Consider the following 21,825-nt stretch of genomic DNA (forward strand, 5'->3'; position numbering starts at 1 on the left):
TCGAGTGTTTTAATTCGAAAAGTTTTTCCAGCTTTCCCTCAAACTATTTCCCCCCAGCCGAAGCTAACCCATACTTACATGCGATATGAAAATGCCTGGCTCTCGAGTGCCAAAAGGCACGCAGGAATGATCCGTGCCACCGATGATGCTGAAGCCCAGGGAGCCCTGGTTCTTGGGCAGCACAACCTCCTGCAGAGGGGAGCAAGGAAAGTGTTAGCACATCACAAAATTAACACACTGAATGTGGGCCTAAGCTCTAGATATCCTACAGAGAGACTGCCGTCGTGTAAGGTGAGTGATCCATGGATGAGGTGTGCTTGGGTGCAAAATTGTTGGTGATATTCATATTTACATTTACATTTAAAATATATACATTAACATTCACACACACAAAACCCAACCCAAACCGAAACCAAAACCGTACAAAGCCATGCAATTAAGTTGAGCATTCATTACACATCAAATACCAAGGCAAAGGGGGTGATACATTCAACAAATAATTAATAACTCTTGTGCTTTTTCTTATGAATAACTTAATTTTAGATTAAGCATAAGGCAAGTGAGGGTAACTTTTAACCAGAACATTCTTGTTTTTCAGGCACTTTCACAGAGATTTAAACAAAGCTTCTGTGGTGCTTGTGGCCAACATCAAAGCATAATGCTTCTGCTTCTGCCTTTTATATTCATAGTCAAGAGGAGAAACTACTGACTGACTAGTGTCAAGGTGTCAAATAAACACATGTACCTGGGCTGCCAACTACTGCTAACTTTTATCAATTATCTTGAAGGAATTCAATTGCCGAAAGTTCGAAGCCATCGACGGCAGAGAGGGAAATAAATGAAAAACAATTAAATATTTTATTTAGCATTGCCCCGGAGAGTGTTTACACTCGCAATCAGAGACTGTGATGGCAAACAGAAATATTTAAAGTTTACTTAAGGCCTCACTGCACACACACACACAGAAGGCAAGGCAAGGCAGAGTCATTTGGGGTTCTTTTGGTCTCCACTCCACTTGCTGTTGGCTCACTTTATTATTTAAGGATCTTTGCATGTTGCATAGCCTCAGCTGGTTTACTGATATATATATATATATATATATATATTATATACACATATATGTATATATTTTGTCGGCTGCATCAGAGTTTCGGAGATTTCTGGCCGGGATTTGCATCATGTCAGCGATGACACTTGAGTGGCTCTATGGTACCGAGTGTGCAAAAGCGTTCTGAAAGCGCTTTGCTTGTCACTTGAATAGATTTCAGATACCATCAAAGGACTCTAAATATTCAAGTGTTGACTCTTTGCCCTTCCAAAGAGATTTAGGGAAAAAAAAGCATTTAAAAGATAATATTCCCATTACTTTAAGTGTTAAATTATTAGGAAAATAAACATAAACCAGAAGATTTTTGGCAGATAGAAAAAGTTATATATATATTTTATCCAGTGTTAGTAGAACTTTAAGGATTAAGAAGTTAGCTTAAAACAGAAAAAGAGTGGGTTCCAAGAGGCTTAAAGACATTCTAATAAACGAAAGAGTAACCTCCCACAAAGGGAGAGCTTTACTCATCTTGTTAATTAATAGTCTTTGATTTAGTAAATACAATTTCCAAAGCCACCTTATCCAAAATTGAAGCCAAGGCCATCCCAATTGCTAATCAATTAGTCGAAGCAATCACAACCTCTTGTAAATGTGCATGTTTTGCATAATGCTCGGCATGAATCATGGGTGAAAACTCGGCGGCCTCCTCACATCGCCTCACAGGAGCCTCTTTAGGGCCTCCTGACCAGCAGTTAAATCAAATCGTTTGCAAAACGCACCAAATATTTATTCAGCAAAAATGCGACCAATAATTATCAAAGTGCCAATAGCGAAAAAAAACGTAATAAATTAAATTTAAACTAAATAATTTTGGTGTTGGGTGCATCGAGGGTGTACGGTGTGTACGGTGTGCGTGCTTGGTGTGTGACGAGAAAAGCTCGATTTCCTTGGGCAGATTTACAGGGTATATTGTATTTTTTACATTATAGTAGGTTTTTCTTTAAAAGTGTCCGGACTTGTCTTTTTTTACAGAACGATTCTTTAACTCTGGGACTCTGGCTCTTAGTGTATGCGTGATGTCGAGATAGTCACCTCACTGATTAGGGGCTCCGCCAACTGATTGTCGGTGATGCGCGTCATCACCGTCTCCGTGAACGTGGACTTGGTGATCGTCTCGGTGACACGGCCAAGTTCGGTGGGTGCCGCCGGGAACATGGGCAGATCCGGCTGCGGCTTATTCACATTCACCGTGACGGCGCTCACGCCCACCTCGTTGGGCCTGGCCACGTGCACCTGATGCTGACTGCCGCCGCTGAGGAAGTGGGCCGGAATCATCGCCTGAAAATCGTCGCTGGTCAGCGGGCGCAACGAGGAGGGCTGCTCATGGTGTGCCGGTTAACGTGGTTTTTGGTTTTTATCAACGATTTTTTTTTTGATTCGGAAAGATCGGTTTTAAGCAAGGTTTGATTTTTTGGGGGGAGATGGTTGAGTGGTTCAGAGAGAAAAAGAAAACAAAAAATATGTTGGTTTTTGTAAATTTTGGTTACACTTTTTTGAGGCGCTAAATGAGAAGCTCTATGGTTAGATCTATGACTAAGCTAATATCTTTAATATTTATGTACAATCCTTTTGGAAACTCTGGCCTAATTCATCCTTGATGGGTGTTCAAAAGCTGGCAAATGGATCTCAGTGCGAACTTAGACTCTATCGAATATATATATATTGCTTGGAGAATAATGATTGTGGCATTTAGGGGTAGGGACGAGGACGAACAAGGCGCACAGGGCACATGCAAAACAAACACAAACAATTTCGTTATACATACGAGTAGATGAGCTATGTTTATAATAAATAGTTCTAGCATCTAGGGTTATGGGTAGTTGATAATCTGGCGGAGATATGGATTAGCACATATTAGGTATCTTACAGCTAGTAAGTGTGTTTATGTTTCCGTTTTTCATATATTTTTCTTTGGGGCGCCAAATATCAACAACAATTTGCTTGGACTACTTGCGCTGCAGTTTCACTTTAAATATATAAATTGCAATTAAATTTGGTTACTCACCTTCTGCAGCTGATGGGAAAAATTAGAAAGAAAGATCTGCAGCGCAAGTTTGTACATTTTGTAAACCTATCGACTGATCATGATCGTAACAAACAAAACAAAAAAAACGAGCTTATGGGCAACATTAAAATGACGTGCAAACTGGCTAAAACGTAAAACTAGAGAGTAACTAACTACCGAGTGAAAAGAATCCCACTTCTTGGCCTTACCTGAGCCTCCCCAGAATCACCGCTGGCCGTGGAGGCCGCTGCATCGCTACCCTCGCCCATGGGCACAGAGTTGGTGCGTCTTGGAGCGGGCACCGGTTGCCCGGTGGCCTTGTCTATCGTGGCAGCAGCTGGGAATCCATTTGTTTTGCTGCTGGGCAGCGTGCTGGTAGTGTTGCTAATGCTAGACGGCACAACAACAGTGGGTGCAGTGGGTGTGGCAGTGCTAGTAGCCAGGGTATTGTACTTGTACGGCTGCTCGACATGCTCAGTCACTGTTCGGCCAAAGTTAGCTGTGGAAATGGAAAGGGAGAAAGCTTTAGTTACTCACGGAAATTTATACTAACTAGTTTTATACGATATATTAAGAATATTTAGGTCCTAAGAAGCTCTGCTTATCTATATACCCACCTGGTCGATTGGCCAGATATCCAGAGGGACTCAACGAATTGAGCACTGCTGGGCTACGCGGACTCGTCGGCGGCTCCAGGGGACCTCGATACTCCCGCTGCAAAACGAGGCGTACAAAACGCTGCGGTTCCGTCAGACAGGCCACTGCGGCATCATGATGCGCTTCCGTCATATCGTTGCCGTTAATCTGTACAACGAAATGCCATTAGCTACCGCCCTTCTGCGCTGCCACCACCCCATTCTCCTACTCACCGCCATGACCCTGTCGCCCACCATGATTTTACCATCGCGATGGGCCAGACCGCCCTCGGTGATGCGCGATATGAAAATGCCATCGCAGTCGTCCTTGAAAGGCGGCGAGCCCTTGCCGCCCGCAATGCTGAAGCCCAGTCCCTGGCCAATCTGATCGCGGATGAGCGTCGTGTGCAGCTGGATGAAGCTCAGTGGTGCCTCCTGCAAAAACCACAAAAGGCGGGGGAGGAGAAACCAGAAATCAATCAAACACGGTCCGAGGGAAATGTCATTGCTGGATTTTGGTTATGGTTACCCACCTTGCCGTTGAGCAGCAAACCATTGGGTGCTGTTGTCACAGCAGGCTCTGCAATCTGGTTGGCCGTGGGTGTGGCGAACACGTTGCCCGAATAGCTGTGCGTGGGTGCAACATGCTGTTGCTGCTGCAACTGCTGTGGAATAGGTTGTGGCTGTTGCTGAAGCTGCTGCGGAATATATTGTTGTGGCTGCTGCTGCTCCATAGATGCCGGGTTGTAACGTTCCTCAGCCATCAGGGGTCGCGTCTCCACCGATATCTGCGACACACTGCCATCCTCACTGAACACAGGATGTCCAATCAGCCGCGTCACCTCACGCTGTACCACCAGTACTAAGACGGCACCGCAGGCTTTTAGCACTTGCACAGCCTGATAATGATCCGCATCGACAACGACTATGCCATTGACCTTGATCACCTTATCGCCCACCTTCAAGCCGGCCAGATCAGCGGGTCCGGCTTCGGTGACCCTGGATATGAAGATGCCGTCATCGTCTCCCTTGAATGGGGTAGAGCCCTTGCCACCGGCAATACTAAGACCCAGACCGGCTGCCGTGCGTTCAATGTGGATTTCATACTGCTCCAAGCGGAGTTCCGTGACGCCATCCAAGTTGTCTGCAATAAGGGAAGAAGAAATAATATTGAAAATTTCGATTTTGTTAAGAGATTCATCAACATTTCCCCGGCACTTTACCATAGTGCTGCCTCTGCCTCTCATAGTCCCGATCCACCGGATCGTAGCTGGTCACAATCCGCACCCTTTTTCCCTTGCGCTGCAGGGAACCACTGGGACTCCGATTGGAGGATGCTAGAGAGCTGCGCAGGCTGCTCGTGGCGGGACTATTGCGTCCCGAATAGTTGAAGTTGCCATTACTGCGTTGGCCATTGCGGGGCAGGGTGTTGTTACCCTCCTTGACTTTGATTTTGACATTGAACATGACTCGAACTCGAACTCGATTTGATGTTGTTGTTTTATTTATTTGAGTGCACTTTTTAATATAGGCGGCAGCAGCCAGGCATCTTGTCCTGTCCAGACAACACCCTCCTGTGAGTGAGTGTGTGTGTGGGGTAACCTATTTTTTATTTGACTGCACTTTTTAATATGCGAAAAGCTAAGTTGTGCCTGCCTGCAGAAGCGCATCGATCCGGGATCCTAGATAAAGCCTCGGTTCATTGGACTGGAAAACCCCATCAATGCAATATCATCAGTGGAATTATACTATTACAATTTTTTGATTGCCTTGATTTAATGAAATTTTAAATAGGAGGCAAAGAAGATTCCCAAAACAAGACCTGTACTTGTGCTCAGCATAAATTTCGCTTTAATGGCATTCAAATTGAATGACCCAAAGTTGGCAAAAAGCGGGGCAGCAGGAGCATCTGGCAGTTGGCCATAAACGGCAGTCAATGAACCACTACGAAAGCCATATTCCCCTGACTAGAAACAGGCATTAAGGCAACGACCTTGGCGAAGATACCCCCCCCCCCACCATCATCCTACCGACAGAGTTTGTATAATTATTAAATAAATAAACAGACAGTCTGCCAGTCAGGGTCGCCTGGCAGAGGAGGAAAACTCTACCAGACATCCCTCAGGTGGCAAGAGGAGGAGCAGGAGCAGGTGGCACACAACGAAGAGATGAGTACCAGCAGCAGCCAGAGAAACACATTTATTGCTTTCATTTTCGCTATTGCTGATTTGCACTCAATAAATCCGTCGGCACTTTGGCCAACAAAATGATTTTGTTTTCAAGACTGTCAGGGATTCAGGGGGCAGACAAGATGAGAAGGAAAGTCGCTCTCGAGACAATTTCACTTTGTAATTGTATGCGAGCAAGAGACTTCATGTTAATCAAGGCATAAATGAAGAAAAGACAGAGCGAATCCTTGGCTCCTGCTTCCCTGTCTCCTTGGATGCCTGCCTGTCAAGTCAACATTAATATTGCGGGATTTCAGTCGCAGGACCGACATTGGCATTCACTCGATGTGCCATTATTGAGTTTGCTAAGTTGAGTGAGGTATTCACAAATTTGAATTGCTTTTGCTTGCTTACAGAGCCAACCAAGTTTGCCTCAAGTTGTGTCTTGTGTTCTCTCCTCCGAGATGTTGTGTTCTGGTTAAATGTTTCAAGTGCAAACAGTTTGATTCTCTCGATTGTTGGACAAATGTCTAAACGAAAGACATTTTTATGGCTATACACACATGCGAGAGCGGGATATAGCCATATTTTTGGTAGGAGAGAAGGGAGAAAAAACCATAAAACAAAATAAGATTTTTCTTCCCCCCGAATGACACGTGCTGTGTTTTTATTCCGGTTTGCCTGCCCCGGAATGTAGGCAATATTTTCGACAAACTGCACGAAATATAGCATAAAGTCATTTGTTCCCCTCCATATTTATTTTGTTATCTGTATTATTTCACCGATTGCCAGGGCAAACTTGCACCCACTTAAGCGGGCATTTAAGCATTTTACGATGACATCACGGGGGAAAAAGCGCGCAGCTCAATGAGGTGAGCCCAAAATAAGGAGATCGCCGTTGTCCTCACCGTAAAATAAATGGCATAAACATAAGCATAAACATATAATAATTTAAATACACCGAAATACAGGGCCGTCCGTCGTAAAACGGAGGTGGCAATTCGATATGATGGTTCCACGAATGCATTAGCATTAGCATTCGCATTCGCATAAGATTTTGGTTCAGCATCTCGAAGCTGACAAATGCCAAAATTCCAAATCAATGCCCAGACAGTTGCTCTGTTTTTGTTTTCTATTATTTTTTTTTTGTCATTTATATGTAAATGACCTGCAGGAGGAGAAGAAATTAGCCCCAAGCATGGACACATGCCAAGGGCACAAAATCATATTTCATTCTTTTCGGAATTCGGAGGTTTTTCCACCTACCCCAACAACTGTGGCCAAAATGTGGGCCAAGTATTCCTGCAGCTTCTAGGAAACTGACACGTTCGTTATGACAAGTGAAAAAGAAAAGGAAAACTTTCCCATTCATGGCAATTCCCTTGATTTCCACAACGAATAACAAACAGTGTTCAATCGATTTTAATTACCCCGACATTATCAATGGCAAGAGATCAAGTATTAAAGCTTAAATCCAACAAAAGACCTCTCTTTCCGCAATGTCACGTGAGCTGCACACCCTACCTTTTTTTTATTATTTTGTAGGGAGTTTTAAAAAAATGCGACAGTTATGGAAAAAGTGGAAGGCTGCGTGATTAATTGCTCGCCAGGTTAAACGCCGGATAGCGATGCTGCTGACAAATTGCAAGTGTTAAGCTTTGGAAATCAACAAAACCGACCGAGCAACGATGGCCGCTTAAATGTGGCGACAAAAATTAATGAACAAAGTTTTTTATGCGAAAGCATAAAAAACTACCCATGAAATATTCCGGACAACAAAGCCATGGGGAGTGATGGTAGCTTCTCTGAGAGAGATTCTGGTAGGAAAGGGGTGACGTTCACAGTGCTATCTAATCGAACTTTTGGAATGCCTAAGCCGAATGTGATAAGGCCCCAAAACAAGGAGGGGGAAAAATAACAAAGCGAACGTAGTAAAACAAACACACGATAAGGCAGCACAACTCTGAATCATTACGAAATTGTACGAATTTTTGGAAATATTACAAGGGAAAGAGTCCAAGTGGCAGGTAATGACCTTGGTCCACCTGTCGTATGCGTTATTTCCTACATGCCGCATAATCAGTGAAAACCAAATGGGATTGCGCATAGGTGATTAATCAGTTTATAGCCAAAAACGAACGGTGATATCATGAAGGTAGGAAACAACAACAACCAACGTGTTTTGGTAATGAAACCCGCGCGCCATGTTCATTTTGATTGCATTAAAAGCCAGCCAGCCAGCAAGTCGGTGGCAACAATTCAGGTCGCATTCCCCCTAAGTTCCCAGATCCCAGATCCCAGAGTGTTTTCCTCGACAATTACTCGAATTTTCCACATTTCCATGCTATCAACATGGCGTCGGCAGTGGCACTGGCAGTGGCAGTGGCGACAAACGGAAATATTGGAAAATACGCAGTGAAATTCTTTGACCCAAGCCTCGTTCGCTCTTTCTCCTCGTTGCAGTTTCCAGCTGCAGCTGGCGTTTATTGCATTTTTGTTTGTTTTCCCGCGAAGATGGGGTTTTGGGACGGGGGAAAAGCTGTCACAAGTGAGCGAGGGAGAGACCGGAGAGTGACGCGGTTTTAGGCGATAAACTTAGCATGCAACTGTGAAAAGGCACAAGGGCGGGCCACGGTTCAGGGTTATTCCACAACGAAAACTTAAACATTTTGGGCCAGCCCAAAATTGTGTTTATTTGATGATAGAAAGAATGCCAAATGCCGACTGCAAATAGTTTAAATTGCTGTTTGCACAAAAGCTGTGAGCTGTGAGCTGCGAGCTGCAAGAGAACAGCAAATAATAATGCAAACTCCATTGCAGTGAGTGATGAAAGGGCGCACCGAGCAAACAAGCCGGCAAACAACAATCATACAGCACACACACACACACAAAACACACTCACATTCATGAGAATCAAACACACACACTTGCAACATACGGACGGGCAAAAATTCAATAAGAATCCCATGCAATCAACGATACAATACATAAATAATGAATGCCATTGCCTTGAGCTTATCAACGGTTTATTTATTGGCCAACATTCATTGGTCGACATGGAATCGGTGACGGTAACGGAATCTTTTTCAGTTCCGACTACTTTAAGAGAGATGAGGGAAATGTGCATCAGATGCGGCAAGAAATGTTGCAAAAAGTGCGAGGAATGTCAAAGGAATTGTGCAAATGTTGATTGTATTGCCAATATCTAACCAGAACCAGAACCAGAAAAATCCAAGCAAAGGCCAAGGAAGTAACCGGGTAACCGGATATGCACACACACACAACCGTATCGAAAGCGAAGCACTTTTCCTGTTTGCCATCTGCAAATATCCAACAGAAAACCCGGCTATATAAACAAGACTAAATTTACTTTCAAGTAGCTCATTTTCGGGGGGATATATGCACATGCAGCCGAAATGCAAATAGGGAAGCCTAGGGGCCACCATCTCGCCTCCTCTGGCTCAACCTTGGCAGTCGCCTGAGGCTTTTCACAGAATAGAGAACTGCATCTGTAGCTCAATTATGGGGCCCCGGGGCCATACGCTGCGTATGCGCAATGTGAGAAACTTTCCAGACGAATGACCCGCTGCCACCTGCCACCTGCCTCCATAGCCGTTAAGGTATTATGACTGACAACAGAGACTAAAATCGATAACAGACAGCAATAAACACACAACACGTAGGCAGAAAGAACAAAAATAAAATATATAAAAAGGGCCAAAGGAAAAATATGATTTCACACACTCTCTATTTAACAATGAAATGTTATTTGTGCCTCAGCCTCTTGAGAGGAAGTTTTGCTCTCTGTTTTGAATGCCAATAAAAGTAAATAAAAAATAAATAAGCCAAAGGTAAGTAAGTACGGTGACGACTGCTATTGCGCGTCTCTCGCGACGTTGACAAAACGCAAGCGTAACTGAAGAATGACTAAAGCAGGCGCCGAGTGGGCCAAGCGATGGGACCCAAAGTCTGGCAATTGCACTCGCTCCCGCTCTCGGGTTCTCGCACTCTCTCCCACTACCGCTGCCCAGGTAGCTCTAATGAGTCTCCACCTCATTTCAGTTTCATTTGCACGTCTCTCGTTTTTGCTGCGCTCTCTGCTTGTTTACCCCTTTTCTTTTCTTTTTTTTTTTGAGTGAGTATTATCGGTGGTATCCGCTCGCTCGCTTTTTATCAGCTTTTGCAAGCCCAGCGGGCAGATATCGCTGGATGATAAGCGGGCACCACTATATGTGCATTACCTATACGCTATTTATAGGCCAAGTTTGTACGCCTGTTGCGTGTGTGTTTCACAAGCTCAGCGCGGTTTCTACACCTGTATTCCGCTGGCGTAATCAAAGAGCAGTGATGCTCACTTTTATGTTGGCTTTTTCGGTAATTTAAAGTTTAAAAAAACATGATTTTGAGTTTTTTAAATGTTTACCTAAGTGTGATCACTAGAGACTCTTTTAGATGCAAAGTCATAGTATAATGCTCAAAACAAAATACCTAAAAGAAATTCACCTAGTAAATATTTTTGTTTAATATTTAAATGTGTAGAACGCATTTCAAAAGAATATATATAGTTTATTGCATGATTATAGCAATATCAACTATTTAAAAAGAAACCAAACACATTTGAATATGTTTTATGGTAGATTTAAATATACCAATGCATATTTTTATAATTATTTTTTGATTTGTTTATATATACTATATCGATTTAGCTATTTTTCTGACAACACTATAGCCCGCACACTCTCTATGTTTCCCTCCTTCTCTTAATCTCTTTACCATTTTTTTCTCAACCTTTTTTTGTTATTTGTTGATATAATTATATCGGAAGTGAGCACAGCTTCAGTGCTAGGCCTAGACCCAAAAAAAGAGCACTTAAATGTATGTATTTATGCATAGATGGCGTGCAGAGAGCGGCAACAATTAAAAGGGGTCATGGGTGGTCTCGGCCAGGGCTCTTTGTGGTTTCACTTTGCAGCCAATGGGCCGGACGGACGGGCAAAGATGCCAATTAAATTTCCACTTCAGTGTCTGCCCTTACAGGTCAGCCCAGCAGCCCAGCCAAATGAGTGAAAATTACTATCGATTTCCCATCAATGACGGCATGATGCTGCACCCAGAGTTCACAGAGATTCAGCAAATATAAATTTAGTTAATTGAAACAATTTTGCGTCTATTTACCTTGCTCGGTGCCAGCTTCCGTTTTGCCGCTGGCCGGAATGGGCGAGAGTGATGCATCAAAGGGATGCTGCTGCTTCTGTTGGTCCTGCTCCCTCTCCAGTTCCAGCTGCTCCTCCTCCTCGATGGGCGACTGCACTTTGCCGGAAAGCGAGTGCTGCGGCGTGGCATCGTTGCGCTCCTGGGAGGCCAGAGCGTTGGCCAGAATCTCGCTGGCCTGCTTGTCAGTTAAATGCTGCACACGTTTGTTCTTCAAATGATGCGGAGTGTCCCTGATAAGGATCGGAGAATTAGTCCTTGCTGTAAGCCTAATAGATAACTAATTGGGCTTACCTTCTGTGCAATTTGGGTGGCCGCTTGTAAAAGTCATCGTCTTCGCCCTCTACCTGAAAGCCCACACGGCGATCGGATTCCTGTGGGAAAACAAGCAAGAAATTAATAAATAAATTCCTACAAGTAACAATTTTGTAACTTACAAACTCATCTTCTTGCTCCTCATCATCCTGAGTCTCTTCAGCGGCGGAAGTTGTTGCCACAGCGGCTGTTAGTTCAGCAACAACCGCAGCTGTGGCTGCCTTTACATTGCTGGATGCCGCCTCCGGGGCACCCTGTATGGTTGCTGTAGCTGCTGTCGTTGTCGTCGGTGTAACAACACCCACCACCGCTGGCTGCTTGGAGTTTACACCAACAGCTGGTTGCTGCACTGACTGAGCCTGTTGTTGATGATTGTTCACCAGTGTTCGGGTCTCGGTTGGTGCCTCGGCTATTCTGGTTCCATTCTAATGAAAAATAGGGCAATTTCCCAGTATTAAACAGGTGTTTTTAACATTTTACAAGAAGTCAAAAGCGGGATGTATGTAAAATTATGCAATATTTTATGTCTAAGAATAAAATCTTTAAAATATACTTTAAAATTAAAAAGACAAAAATAATTTAAAACATGTAAATTTAAAAAAAAATAAAGGGAAATTGTAATAACTTCTCAGTATATAAAAAATCGCTACCCTGTGGTACATTTCCTGAGTTAAAAATATGAAGAATGTTTAATATAACTTAATAATTAATCCTTAAAACTACCAAAATCTTAACTTTTTCCAGTTTATCAACTATATAATACCCTCTCCCAGTTAGACATGCACTATTTGCTAAAAGAAGACCTCAAGTTTGCTTAACTCTAGGATTAGTATTGAGCCAAAAAAGCACAACAAAGACATATCAAGGCAAGCGTATATATATATATTTTCATGGGAGTGGCTTCCAATCCGCCACCTTCACCTAGCGATGGAAATACATATGAAGCATGGCATTGGGATCGCCTCCACTCACCTCCTCTGGCAGAGCAACCAGATTGGCGTGCTCCTCGTGCCGACTGCGCTCCACCTTCAGCTTCTGGGCCTTGGCCTTGAGATCCTTGGGATGCGGCGTATTCTGGCGCACGAAAGGCGTGTCCTTCTCCTGGCTGGCATCCTCCGAGAACTTGACCACGGTGCGCGAAGGCTCACGCTCCTCGAACGGCTCCGAATCAGACTCCAGATCGCGGGCTATTTTAAAATACAAAAGGAATTACATTAGCAAAGAAATCGCATAGAGAGAGAGAGTAGAGAGTAGATGGCTTTGAAATGGTTTCAGTTATCAGGAACTGCATGCTCATGCTCAGCACAAACACTTACTACTACAATATATGAGATATATATATATATATATATATATGTATGTAAACAAGACTATTTATTATATACAAACACAGATTTATATTCAAAACGCCTAATGGTCTACGGTTTCGCTTCGGTTTTTGCAAAAATCAATAAATAAACCGCCTATTAAAAGCCCCCAAAAGCGAACCACTATTTTTGGGCGCCGTCCCGTAAACATTTCTGGCCAGGTCTGCCGTTGGGCCCGACGGTGTGGTCCACTTGCTAATCCATCAGCCGCTTATGAGAAGTGTGTGCGAGGCCCGTAAATATTTCGCACCGCGCGTGTAAACAACATAAAAGTTGCAGCATGTGGGGGCAATCAGTGGGTCCAGATTTGGATTTAGCTCCACCTTCCCCATCCCATCCCCTGGCCAATCAATCTATCTACGCAGCAATTGCAGGAGGTGCCGATGGGTGGCAGTTACAGCAATAAACAAATGCAAATCGCCGGGAGGAAGTGCCCCCCAAGTACATGGCTGCATCTACAATTGCCAAATGTCCGGCGGAGAACAGTCGTAACTTACAATCGTTACCGATTTTAGCCCCACAGCGGGGCGTCTCCGAGACCTCTAGGAAACTCGGGGTCAACCGAGATGAAGATTTATGCAAATGAAATAAACTGGCGGCCGGACGACTTGTAAAAATAATAATAACAACGCCAGCCAAGTCTTGGGGTGCTGTCAAATTTATTTCCTCTTGTTTTCTTGACGCTCTCTGCCTCCCCATGACTTTGGCTTTAATTGGATAATTTGAACGCCGCTTACATGGCTCTAAAATATTATGGAGACGAGACAATGAGTAGGTCTGGGCCCCGTAGCTATTTGATCTTGAAACTATTCACACATTCGTCTAAATTGGCCGAGCTATGTGTGCTTTGTGTACACTTAATCCGTCATTGACCATTGATCGGTTGCGAAATGATAACTCAAACACGTCGCATTGGTTGGTTCTCCAAATGGACTGATGATATAATCTATTTATAGGCAAAAACCAAGAGGCCAAAACGAGTTTGGAAGCCAAATAACAGTTACAATATATATCTACTTATACATTAATTTCGATTGGTAAGCAACTACGCCACAGAACTACGGAATAGAGCAACCACAATAGCAGCAGCAACATCATCATCTCCAGCAAACGAAAAATACAGGTTGACTCAGACGACGGACACTCACTCAATCAACGCATGTGACACAGTGGAAACCCAGGAAGAGACTTGACAGTCGAAAAATAAACAATAAACTCATTTGCATATAGCTTAATTCCTCTAGAAACTAGGGGGAAATCATGATAACACTATCTATGTATAACTATAAAATAAGTATTCTACAATCAAAAGCAATTGATCTAAAAATCTACAAAAGCAAACTAAATACTTCATATAACAATTAAATGCAACCACAACTTCCTATATTTATAGAAATATTTACAGTAAATCAAAGAAAAGTCTTCTTAAATCTAATAATTACTAGCTCTGTATGACTCCTCTTTGGATTCGCCTTTTCATTTCTTTTCCATTTGAATGCTTCATAAACATTTCTCTATAATTTGCATGACGTTAAGCTGATTAATCATAAATCCATTTGAAGGCCTACAGTCCGATTTATTTAAAATAGAAAACGAAGTTAAAATCATTATCATAACATCTGGAAAAACCTCTTATTCCAAATGACCAGTGACTAGAACTAACAAGGACTTTAACTCTACCAACTCTTACAGGTTTCTTGGTAAGTGAGGTTCCACTGTAGTCCCCTGCGACAGGCCATTAATCAACCGTTAGTTTTGGTGGCACATACAACATCGAAGCGAGCCAAGCGATTAATATTATTAACCAAAAGCAGCGTCATACAACTAATTACAACGCTTGCCGATCTTGCCCCACTTTCAAAACTATTGCTGCTGCCACGCCCCTTCCCCCATTATGACGTCACAAACGTTGACATCACTCAAGTGGGAGGAATATGCTACAATGTGAGCGGCAGGCTTTAAGTACTGTATGGAAGATAAATGGAAATGGATCTTGGCATTTTCCAAGCAGCAACAAACAAATCGTTTGTGCGTCTGGGGGCCCGCTTTGATCTGGCATGCTGCCACTGACAGGCAGCTAGAAGCGCTCAATCCGGTGGCATGATTGAGATTCCCGATACCAATCAACTGGCCATTTCCATTCAATTCCATTCCTCAAGTGGGGGCTCCCTGTACCCATTTTGTGGGTGGTGTGGGAAACGGCACTGATCTGCGATGGGAAACACGCATGGGAATGGAATATAAACACAAAATAATAACATAATCAAATCAAACAAGCCCAAATCGAACACATATCCACAATTTATCAGCCATCGCAATACATTCATACGAATATATTATGGTATATATATGGTATGTATGTTTCTCAGCCAGCCAACGCCCGGAACCCTGAGACACTCCGATAAAACAACTTGTTGTCATGACGTCACTGGCGTTTGTGGTAAACCGGTTAGTGTTTTCGTTTCAAACACCCAAAAAACTAAAATTAAAAGCAAAACAGGCATTGTCAATGCTGCCATCTAACCGAGTGGCTTTTGGCCAGACCAAGAGATGCGTTTTCTAACCAAAAAGCTCGATAATAGCATCTTCTAAGAACTCCAGAATGGAGACGTAGACGGAGAGTATATTTGTGGTTAAATGTCAATGGGAAACGATTGGAACAAAAATAATTAATTAAGCTAATTGAAATTGTATTCTAGTACATTTATTTAAAGGGGTTCTTTCTTGGCTCTGATTTATTGGTTCTATTATTAAAGGAAATTATCATTAGTGAATATTATTATGTTCACCGAATTCGAACTTGAGAATTTTAATTGCACATTTGTAGAAGGAGAGATATTTCACCTAATTTTTCATGTGTGCCTTTCTTAAATGCATATACCATTGGAATTTCTGCATACTATATATAAGTATTCAGAACAAATCTGTTTTCCCCTGTAATATTTTTGGTTATTTGGTTAATTAGGTATATTAAATTTATATGTATTCACATAATTAATTTCTGTAATCATTATATTTAATAATATACATTTTTCAAAACAAAGCAAACATGCAAATGTCGAGGCATTCATGCTATGAGGCATCAGCGGGCCAATACAGTAGAGTCCAACTCGAAACAAATTGAATTTCAATGATTTTGGGATCTGGGAGTGTCAAGTCCTAAATGGTTCGTGAAACCAACTCGAGCAAACTCTACTATATGGTCTAATTTAAGCTGTACAAGAGGCGTGATGTGTTATTAATACTGACAAAGAAGGTAATACTCAACGCAAACCTTTCTGCTGATAACTGAAGAATTCCGTCGAATCGAATTTTTCGCTCGATCTATAAAGCGTCATGGGTGGATAGTCTTTTGATGGGAATGAACATATAAAAAAGAGGGTGACATGGGCGGGTGCAATGGTCGAAGGAGCGCGTGATGTGGCAGAATGCAAAGAAAATAATGGAAATCAGTATTGGAAATAGTGCCCTTGCCGAAGCATAATTTATATAAAGTTTTAGTCACATTTAATAGGTGGAAATTTGCTTGAAGGAAAATACATCGAAATAAATTGGAAAGTCTTGTGTATATTTTTTTGTTTCACCCACAAAGATAGTGAAAAAAACAAAACTCTGATAGCCGCTCGCTTGTTGGCGATGTTTGCTCACTTGGCTCACTTTGGTGGCTTATCTTATCGCGGAAATGCGAGCATAGATTGAAGATATTGCACAACGATAGGGGGGGAGAAGGAGGAGGAGTAATGCTGGTGGAATTTATGTCAGGTGCAGATAAGGCCGCATAACTTGGCCAAATTTCGGCTTGCCCCAGCGAGCAATCAGCGCCAACTGTGGAGCAACCTTTAACCACTGGGGCTAAGCCCCCCGACTGACTCTCCACTGACTCATCCACACTCACCTGGTGTAATGGGCTGATATTCCTGCTGGGGCAGCAGGTAACAGGACAGCACCTGCTCCCCCGTCTCCGCATCCACATCCGGCTGGAAGGTGAGCAGCGGCTGCGACTGATTCTCCGACAACCACACGGCCTTCAGCTGCAGATTCACCAGTGAGTAGGGCAGATACAGCAACTGATTCCCGCTCACATCGAGCACATGGAGAACAGTGCAGTTGCCCAGCTCTGGGGGCAGCTTCTTCAGCTTGTTATCGCGCAAACTGAGCACGCCCAGATTGGAGCACTGACCAATCTCCAGGGGCAGGTATTCCAGGGCATTGCGATCCACATTCAGATTGCTCAGCTTCGACATCTGGCCAATGGAGGCCGGCAGCTCGGACAGGAAGTTCTCTGTGAGTATCAGCTCCTGCATATTCTCGCAGCTACAAAAGAAGAAAAAAAGTGGGCATTTAGTATTTAAATAGAATAAGATAAGATAAGATGACAGAACTCACTTCCCGAGCGTATCGTTCAACCGTTGCAAACGATTCTGGTCCAGCTTTAGGATGGTCAGCCTGCTCAGCTTGGCAATGCCATCGGGCAGGGTCTCCAGCAGATTCTGTGCCAGATCCAAATCCGTAAGGCTCACCAGCCCGCTAACCTCGCTGGGCAGCTCCTCCAACCGATTCTCGGACACATCGAGGTAGGTCAGTTTGGTCAACAGTCCCAACTCTGGCGGCAGACGCTGCAACTGGTTGTGATCCAGCCAAAGCTCATGCAAACCCGGCAGGTAGCCCAGATAGGGAGGCAGATCCTCGATCTCATTGTCGCCCAAGTCCAAACGCTTTAGCTTCGTTAGCTGACTTATCGTCTCCGGCAGATGCTTGAGCAGATTCTCGCGCAGCTCCAAAGACTCCAGCTGCGTGAGGCTGCCAAAGTCCGCCGGCAGTGTGGTGAGCGACATGTCGTTGAGGCCCAGGACGGTCAGGTTCTTCAGCTGGGAGAAGCCCGAGGGCAGCTTGGGTATCGGGTTCGAGCTGAAGTCGGCCACCTGCAAGCTCTGCAGATGCTTGATGTCGTCGGGAATGTCGGGTATGTCTGCAAGAGGGAGGAGGAACACATTGTTTACTCATTATTGCTGCGAAAATTATGTTCATAAAGGGATTTTCAGTGAGCCAGGCTCGTTGGTTATCGGGTTACACAATTCTATCTGCTCCGGTTGATTGACTTGCTCACGCATGAGTTACTCCAGTGGGCCGTCGCGTTAATAAAATATATTTATAAATCGGCTATAAATATTCCATGACACCCACACTCACTCTGGGCAAAGAGAAAGACTTTTCCGCATATGGCCTTGTCATTGTCTATCAGAATCGGGGTTTAAAGCGCCAGCAGATATCCTGGAACGCAAGTGGAAAATAACTCCAAGTTGACCTTTGCATACTGTACAAGAACTTGCTTTTGTTATTATTTTGGTTCTCGCTGATAGAACGAGACGAAGCGTAAAATGACAAACGAAACTTGTTGATCGAATAAATTTTCGAGCTGCCAAAGCGGAAATGGCCACGCAAAAGGACCCGGGAAAACCAGACTGTGTCTCTGTGTGTATGTTTATCAACACGCCCACAAAGCTTTTCCACGAGAGCCTCGCATGAAAACCGCGAAACTGCCAACAAAAGCGATATGACAGGTGACCGTAGTTGTGGGGAGGAGCCTCAATCCTTTACAACACTGTTTAAATTGACCCAGTTACATAGGGGGGCGAAAAAAACACCAGAAAACATATACACACATCGTCTCGACCACCTCTCCCCGGGGGCCAAACGAAACATCGTCATCGGACAGGTCAACGCGGGGTGACTTGTCCCAAGTGTGTGTTGTGTGTGTGCATTCAATCCAACTAATACGACACGTGGGACCCGCAACGCGAACTTGCTACGACAGCCACAACAAAGGGGAAAGCAGGTCCAGTGACACGACTATGAGATACCCAGTAAATGCAACTCAAAGTTCTGAAAGCAAGTACAAGACTCAAAGTTGTTTCCCTTTTCAAAAACTGTTAAATAAATATTACAAAAGACGATAAGTAACTAAAATAAAATTAATGATTTAACCAAGTTTATTTCCCCAACTATTTCCTATTATTATCTTTCAGTTTTGAGAACTGTTAAGTTTGATATTGATTTAAATATAATATACCCCTTGCAAGGGGTATGAAAATTAAGAGGTAGAGCGTAAGGTAGGTGGCTTGTTGAGTGGCACGGAAACAAGTGGGGATATTTGGGGTATCGGGCCAACCGGAGGCAGGACATGCTCGAGTTGTGGGGGCACACAATGGATGCGGCTGTGGCCTCGGGGCAATCAGCGGATGTGGCCAGTCATAGACCTCGCTTTTCTGCTTCTGCTTCTGTTGCTGCTGCTGCTGTTCTGGGAATGTCACCATTTGTGGCAGGTTGCCGATAAGCCATTTATTTGCAACTGCATTGCCACAGCCGCATTCATACGGACACGAAGAGCTGCAGCAGCCTTTAATTAAAATGCAAAATTATATAAAAATACATATCAGGCGACATTTATTTTGTGTGTCTGCCTGGCATTGTCTGCAGTGGCACACAACCTTGTTCATGGCCTTGAATGGGCCTGGTCAATTATAGAAACAACAGTTGAGGGTCTATAACTTGAAGCAGCTTTATCTTAGAATACAATTGTTAAGTAGAAACTAAACAAATATAAACATAAACATTCTGCACTCGATAAAGCAGCAGAAAATTGAATTTGCTGAAACCAAAGTTGCATCACGATAATCCTTATACCAAAATCTGCTTGTACTCTTTGAACTTTAGAGGGCTAAAAGCTTTTACCGCCGCAGAAGCAGCCGCACACATCCGTCAATCCGTCAAGCAAAACACTCCAAATTGGATACCGCACCAGTTGCAGACAAATGGACGCAGCAAGGCGCTTTTCCTGCATGTTTTCCCCAATTGAAAACATATGGCTGGGCCACACGCACAAGATGCTCAGCTGTGCGGCACAGTTGGCGGTCATTAGATGAACGCCGGTGACAAACAATTCGTTGACCTCTAACACACACACAGACACGAAGTACACATACCCCTTGGGGAAAATTGGGGCAGTTGGGCCATTGGGAAACTCATTTGGAGACGGGAAATTAGAGGAAATGCTGGGCGTGCCCAGAACACTGTTGGGAAAAAGCGCCCAAAATGGGCCTCCGAACGGAATCGTACTCAATTTGTGCAATTATGCAACATAGGCGCGGCAAATAAAAAGAAAACAAATGCCCCAAAAAATGTATTCAATTTGTTCATCATATTTTGTCGTTATGAGGTGAATTATGGATTCCAAAAATAACCAGAAATGATGTATGAATCGGGAACAATGCGGCAGCGTTTCTTTTGCATTTTATAGCGGCTTTTATATCACAGTCACCAGACAAGATCAATGATGAAGAGAACTGTGCCAAAAAAAAAAAGAAAAGAGTCAAGAACCCAAGGCATCAAAAATACAGCCAAGCCAAGCGAAACGTCAGCAGACGACACCGCCGAGGGGGCCTGTCCCGAGAGGGGGGAAAATCTCTCATATGAAAATTCTTTTCAATGTCATTGAACGAAGAAATATTTTAAGAGCACGCTGCTTCGCTGACGCTTGTGTGAAATGTGAAATGATTTGTCAGTAAATCAAGGCGACCCAGACGGAGCCAAGAAGCAGAGAGCAGATGGGCCTAGCCTGATATAAGTATCATATAAAAGGGGTGGAAATGGGGTGGAAATGGAGGGGCCTACAATCGAGGTCACCGCCATACACACATCTTGCTCAATGCAGGCGGCTGCTGCACATAATGAAGATGATGTCGAGGATGCATATTTCACTAGCTCGAGAGTGGAGCAGCAGACCCCTTCAATTTGCCTTGAATCGAGGAGGGGAATCACCACCGATTCAATGGTTACGGTTACGTTTTAATCCCCTGCACTCGGCATCCGTTATGAGTTGCCATGGCACTTTGCCATTTCACTCTTATTGCCGCCTGCATCCAAAATGATGAAAAGGCTTCTGAAAGGAGATGGCGTTGGCCACAGTTGTTGTCACCGCCAGCCACCATCTCCCCCTGCAATTTTATGGCTGCCATTGTTGGCAGAAAATCCCTAAGCGTCAACAGGGAAAATGGCTTTCCGCCACCAGCGTTCTCACTTGTTCAACCTGAGCGCCGCCTTTACTAGCAGGAGACAAGGCTAAAAGCAGCTGCCACTCCTGCAAACAAGTGCTGGCAAAGTGGCTTTAAGATTGCTAGCTAAATTTACATTAGAAATATACAATTTTTAAACAGTTAAAACAATTTTTAAAAGGGTAAGATAACATTTGAAAGTTACATTCACACGAAAGTTGCATAAAATAAACGATAGTTAGTCATTAAGACTTCCTAAAGATACAAATTTGTTACCTGTACTCAAGACCTTTTGGGCCGCCCTTTAATGCCATAAGGAAGGAACTTTCCTAACTATTTTAAAAACATAAAAAAAGGAATCTATATTAAATGCAATACCTAGCTAAATTCTGTAATCCTTAGATAACATCACTACCAGGTGCCCCCCGGGGATGATTGCCACATCTGCTGCTGCTGCTGATGCCGCCTCAATTGCACTGAGCTGGGGCTGAGCTTAGATGAGATGAAAACGGCTGAAGAGAGATTGTGCTAGTGGAGGAGGGCTGTGCCCAGATTGTGATAAGTAAATGACTCTTAATTGTGGCGACCGAGATGCGACTATAATGATGATGATGACAGCGATTTTAGAGCTCAACAGGTGACTGTCTGTAAAGTGCATTAAAGCCGGGTTAACGAGCCGCACATATGAGTCTGCTTGACTAAGACATTTAATTGAGATTCAATTACAATGCCCTTGAATTTAAACAAATTTTGCCAGATTTTATATCTAATATAGCAACAGGTTTAGTTTAAGCCCCCGCAAAAGACGAGCACAGATGCGACAACCGAAGAGCAATCACATCACACAGCTGCTGCAATTGACATTCTAAGCTCGGGGAAAAGTTTCCCCACCAAACTCAATTATTTGGCCATCAATTTTCCAGAGGTTCTCCGAAGGTTTCTTACTTAAATCAAAATCCTTGGACACC

General features: G+C 43.6%; 1 protein-coding gene across 50 annotated transcripts in view; it reads right to left on the reverse strand.

Moving 5' to 3' along the window:
• Positions 1-21,825, reverse strand: part of scrib (scribble planar cell polarity protein) — a 61,603-nt gene that overhangs the window by 25,236 nt on the left and 14,542 nt on the right. For 35 of the 50 annotated variants that reach the window (XR_015273342.1, XR_015273341.1, XR_015273340.1 and 32 more), the window contains exons 4-15: positions 17,193-17,775; positions 16,702-17,120; positions 12,412-12,626; positions 11,562-11,864; positions 11,419-11,498; positions 11,089-11,357; positions 4,279-4,889; positions 3,980-4,180; positions 3,728-3,914; positions 3,320-3,609; positions 2,138-2,422; positions 79-189 (exon numbers count right to left, since the gene is read on the reverse strand). Coding sequence is in view for 40 of the 50 variants with exons in the window: in XM_086840313.1 (XP_086696439.1) it covers positions 79-189; positions 2,138-2,422; positions 3,320-3,609; positions 3,728-3,914; positions 3,980-4,180; positions 4,279-4,889; positions 11,089-11,357; positions 11,419-11,498; positions 11,562-11,864; positions 12,412-12,626; positions 16,702-17,120; positions 17,193-17,775 (3,554 nt within the window). In the remaining 10 variants the exon portion in view is untranslated. Of the gene's footprint in view, positions 1-78; positions 190-2,137; positions 2,423-3,319; positions 3,610-3,727; positions 3,915-3,979; positions 4,181-4,278; positions 4,890-4,968; positions 5,453-9,776; positions 9,843-11,088; positions 11,358-11,418; positions 11,499-11,561; positions 11,865-12,411; positions 12,627-16,701; positions 17,121-17,192; positions 17,776-21,825 lie in introns of those variants that run through there. The other 15 variants (XR_015273343.1, XM_086840314.1, XM_020955356.2 and 12 more) reach the window with 3 other exon arrangements.

Source organism: Drosophila serrata, unplaced genomic scaffold (assembly GCF_035046125.1).
Source record: "Drosophila serrata isolate PLE 108 unplaced genomic scaffold, ASM3504612v1 contig_382, whole genome shotgun sequence".
Lineage (NCBI taxonomy): Eukaryota > Metazoa > Arthropoda > Insecta > Diptera > Drosophilidae > Drosophila > Drosophila serrata.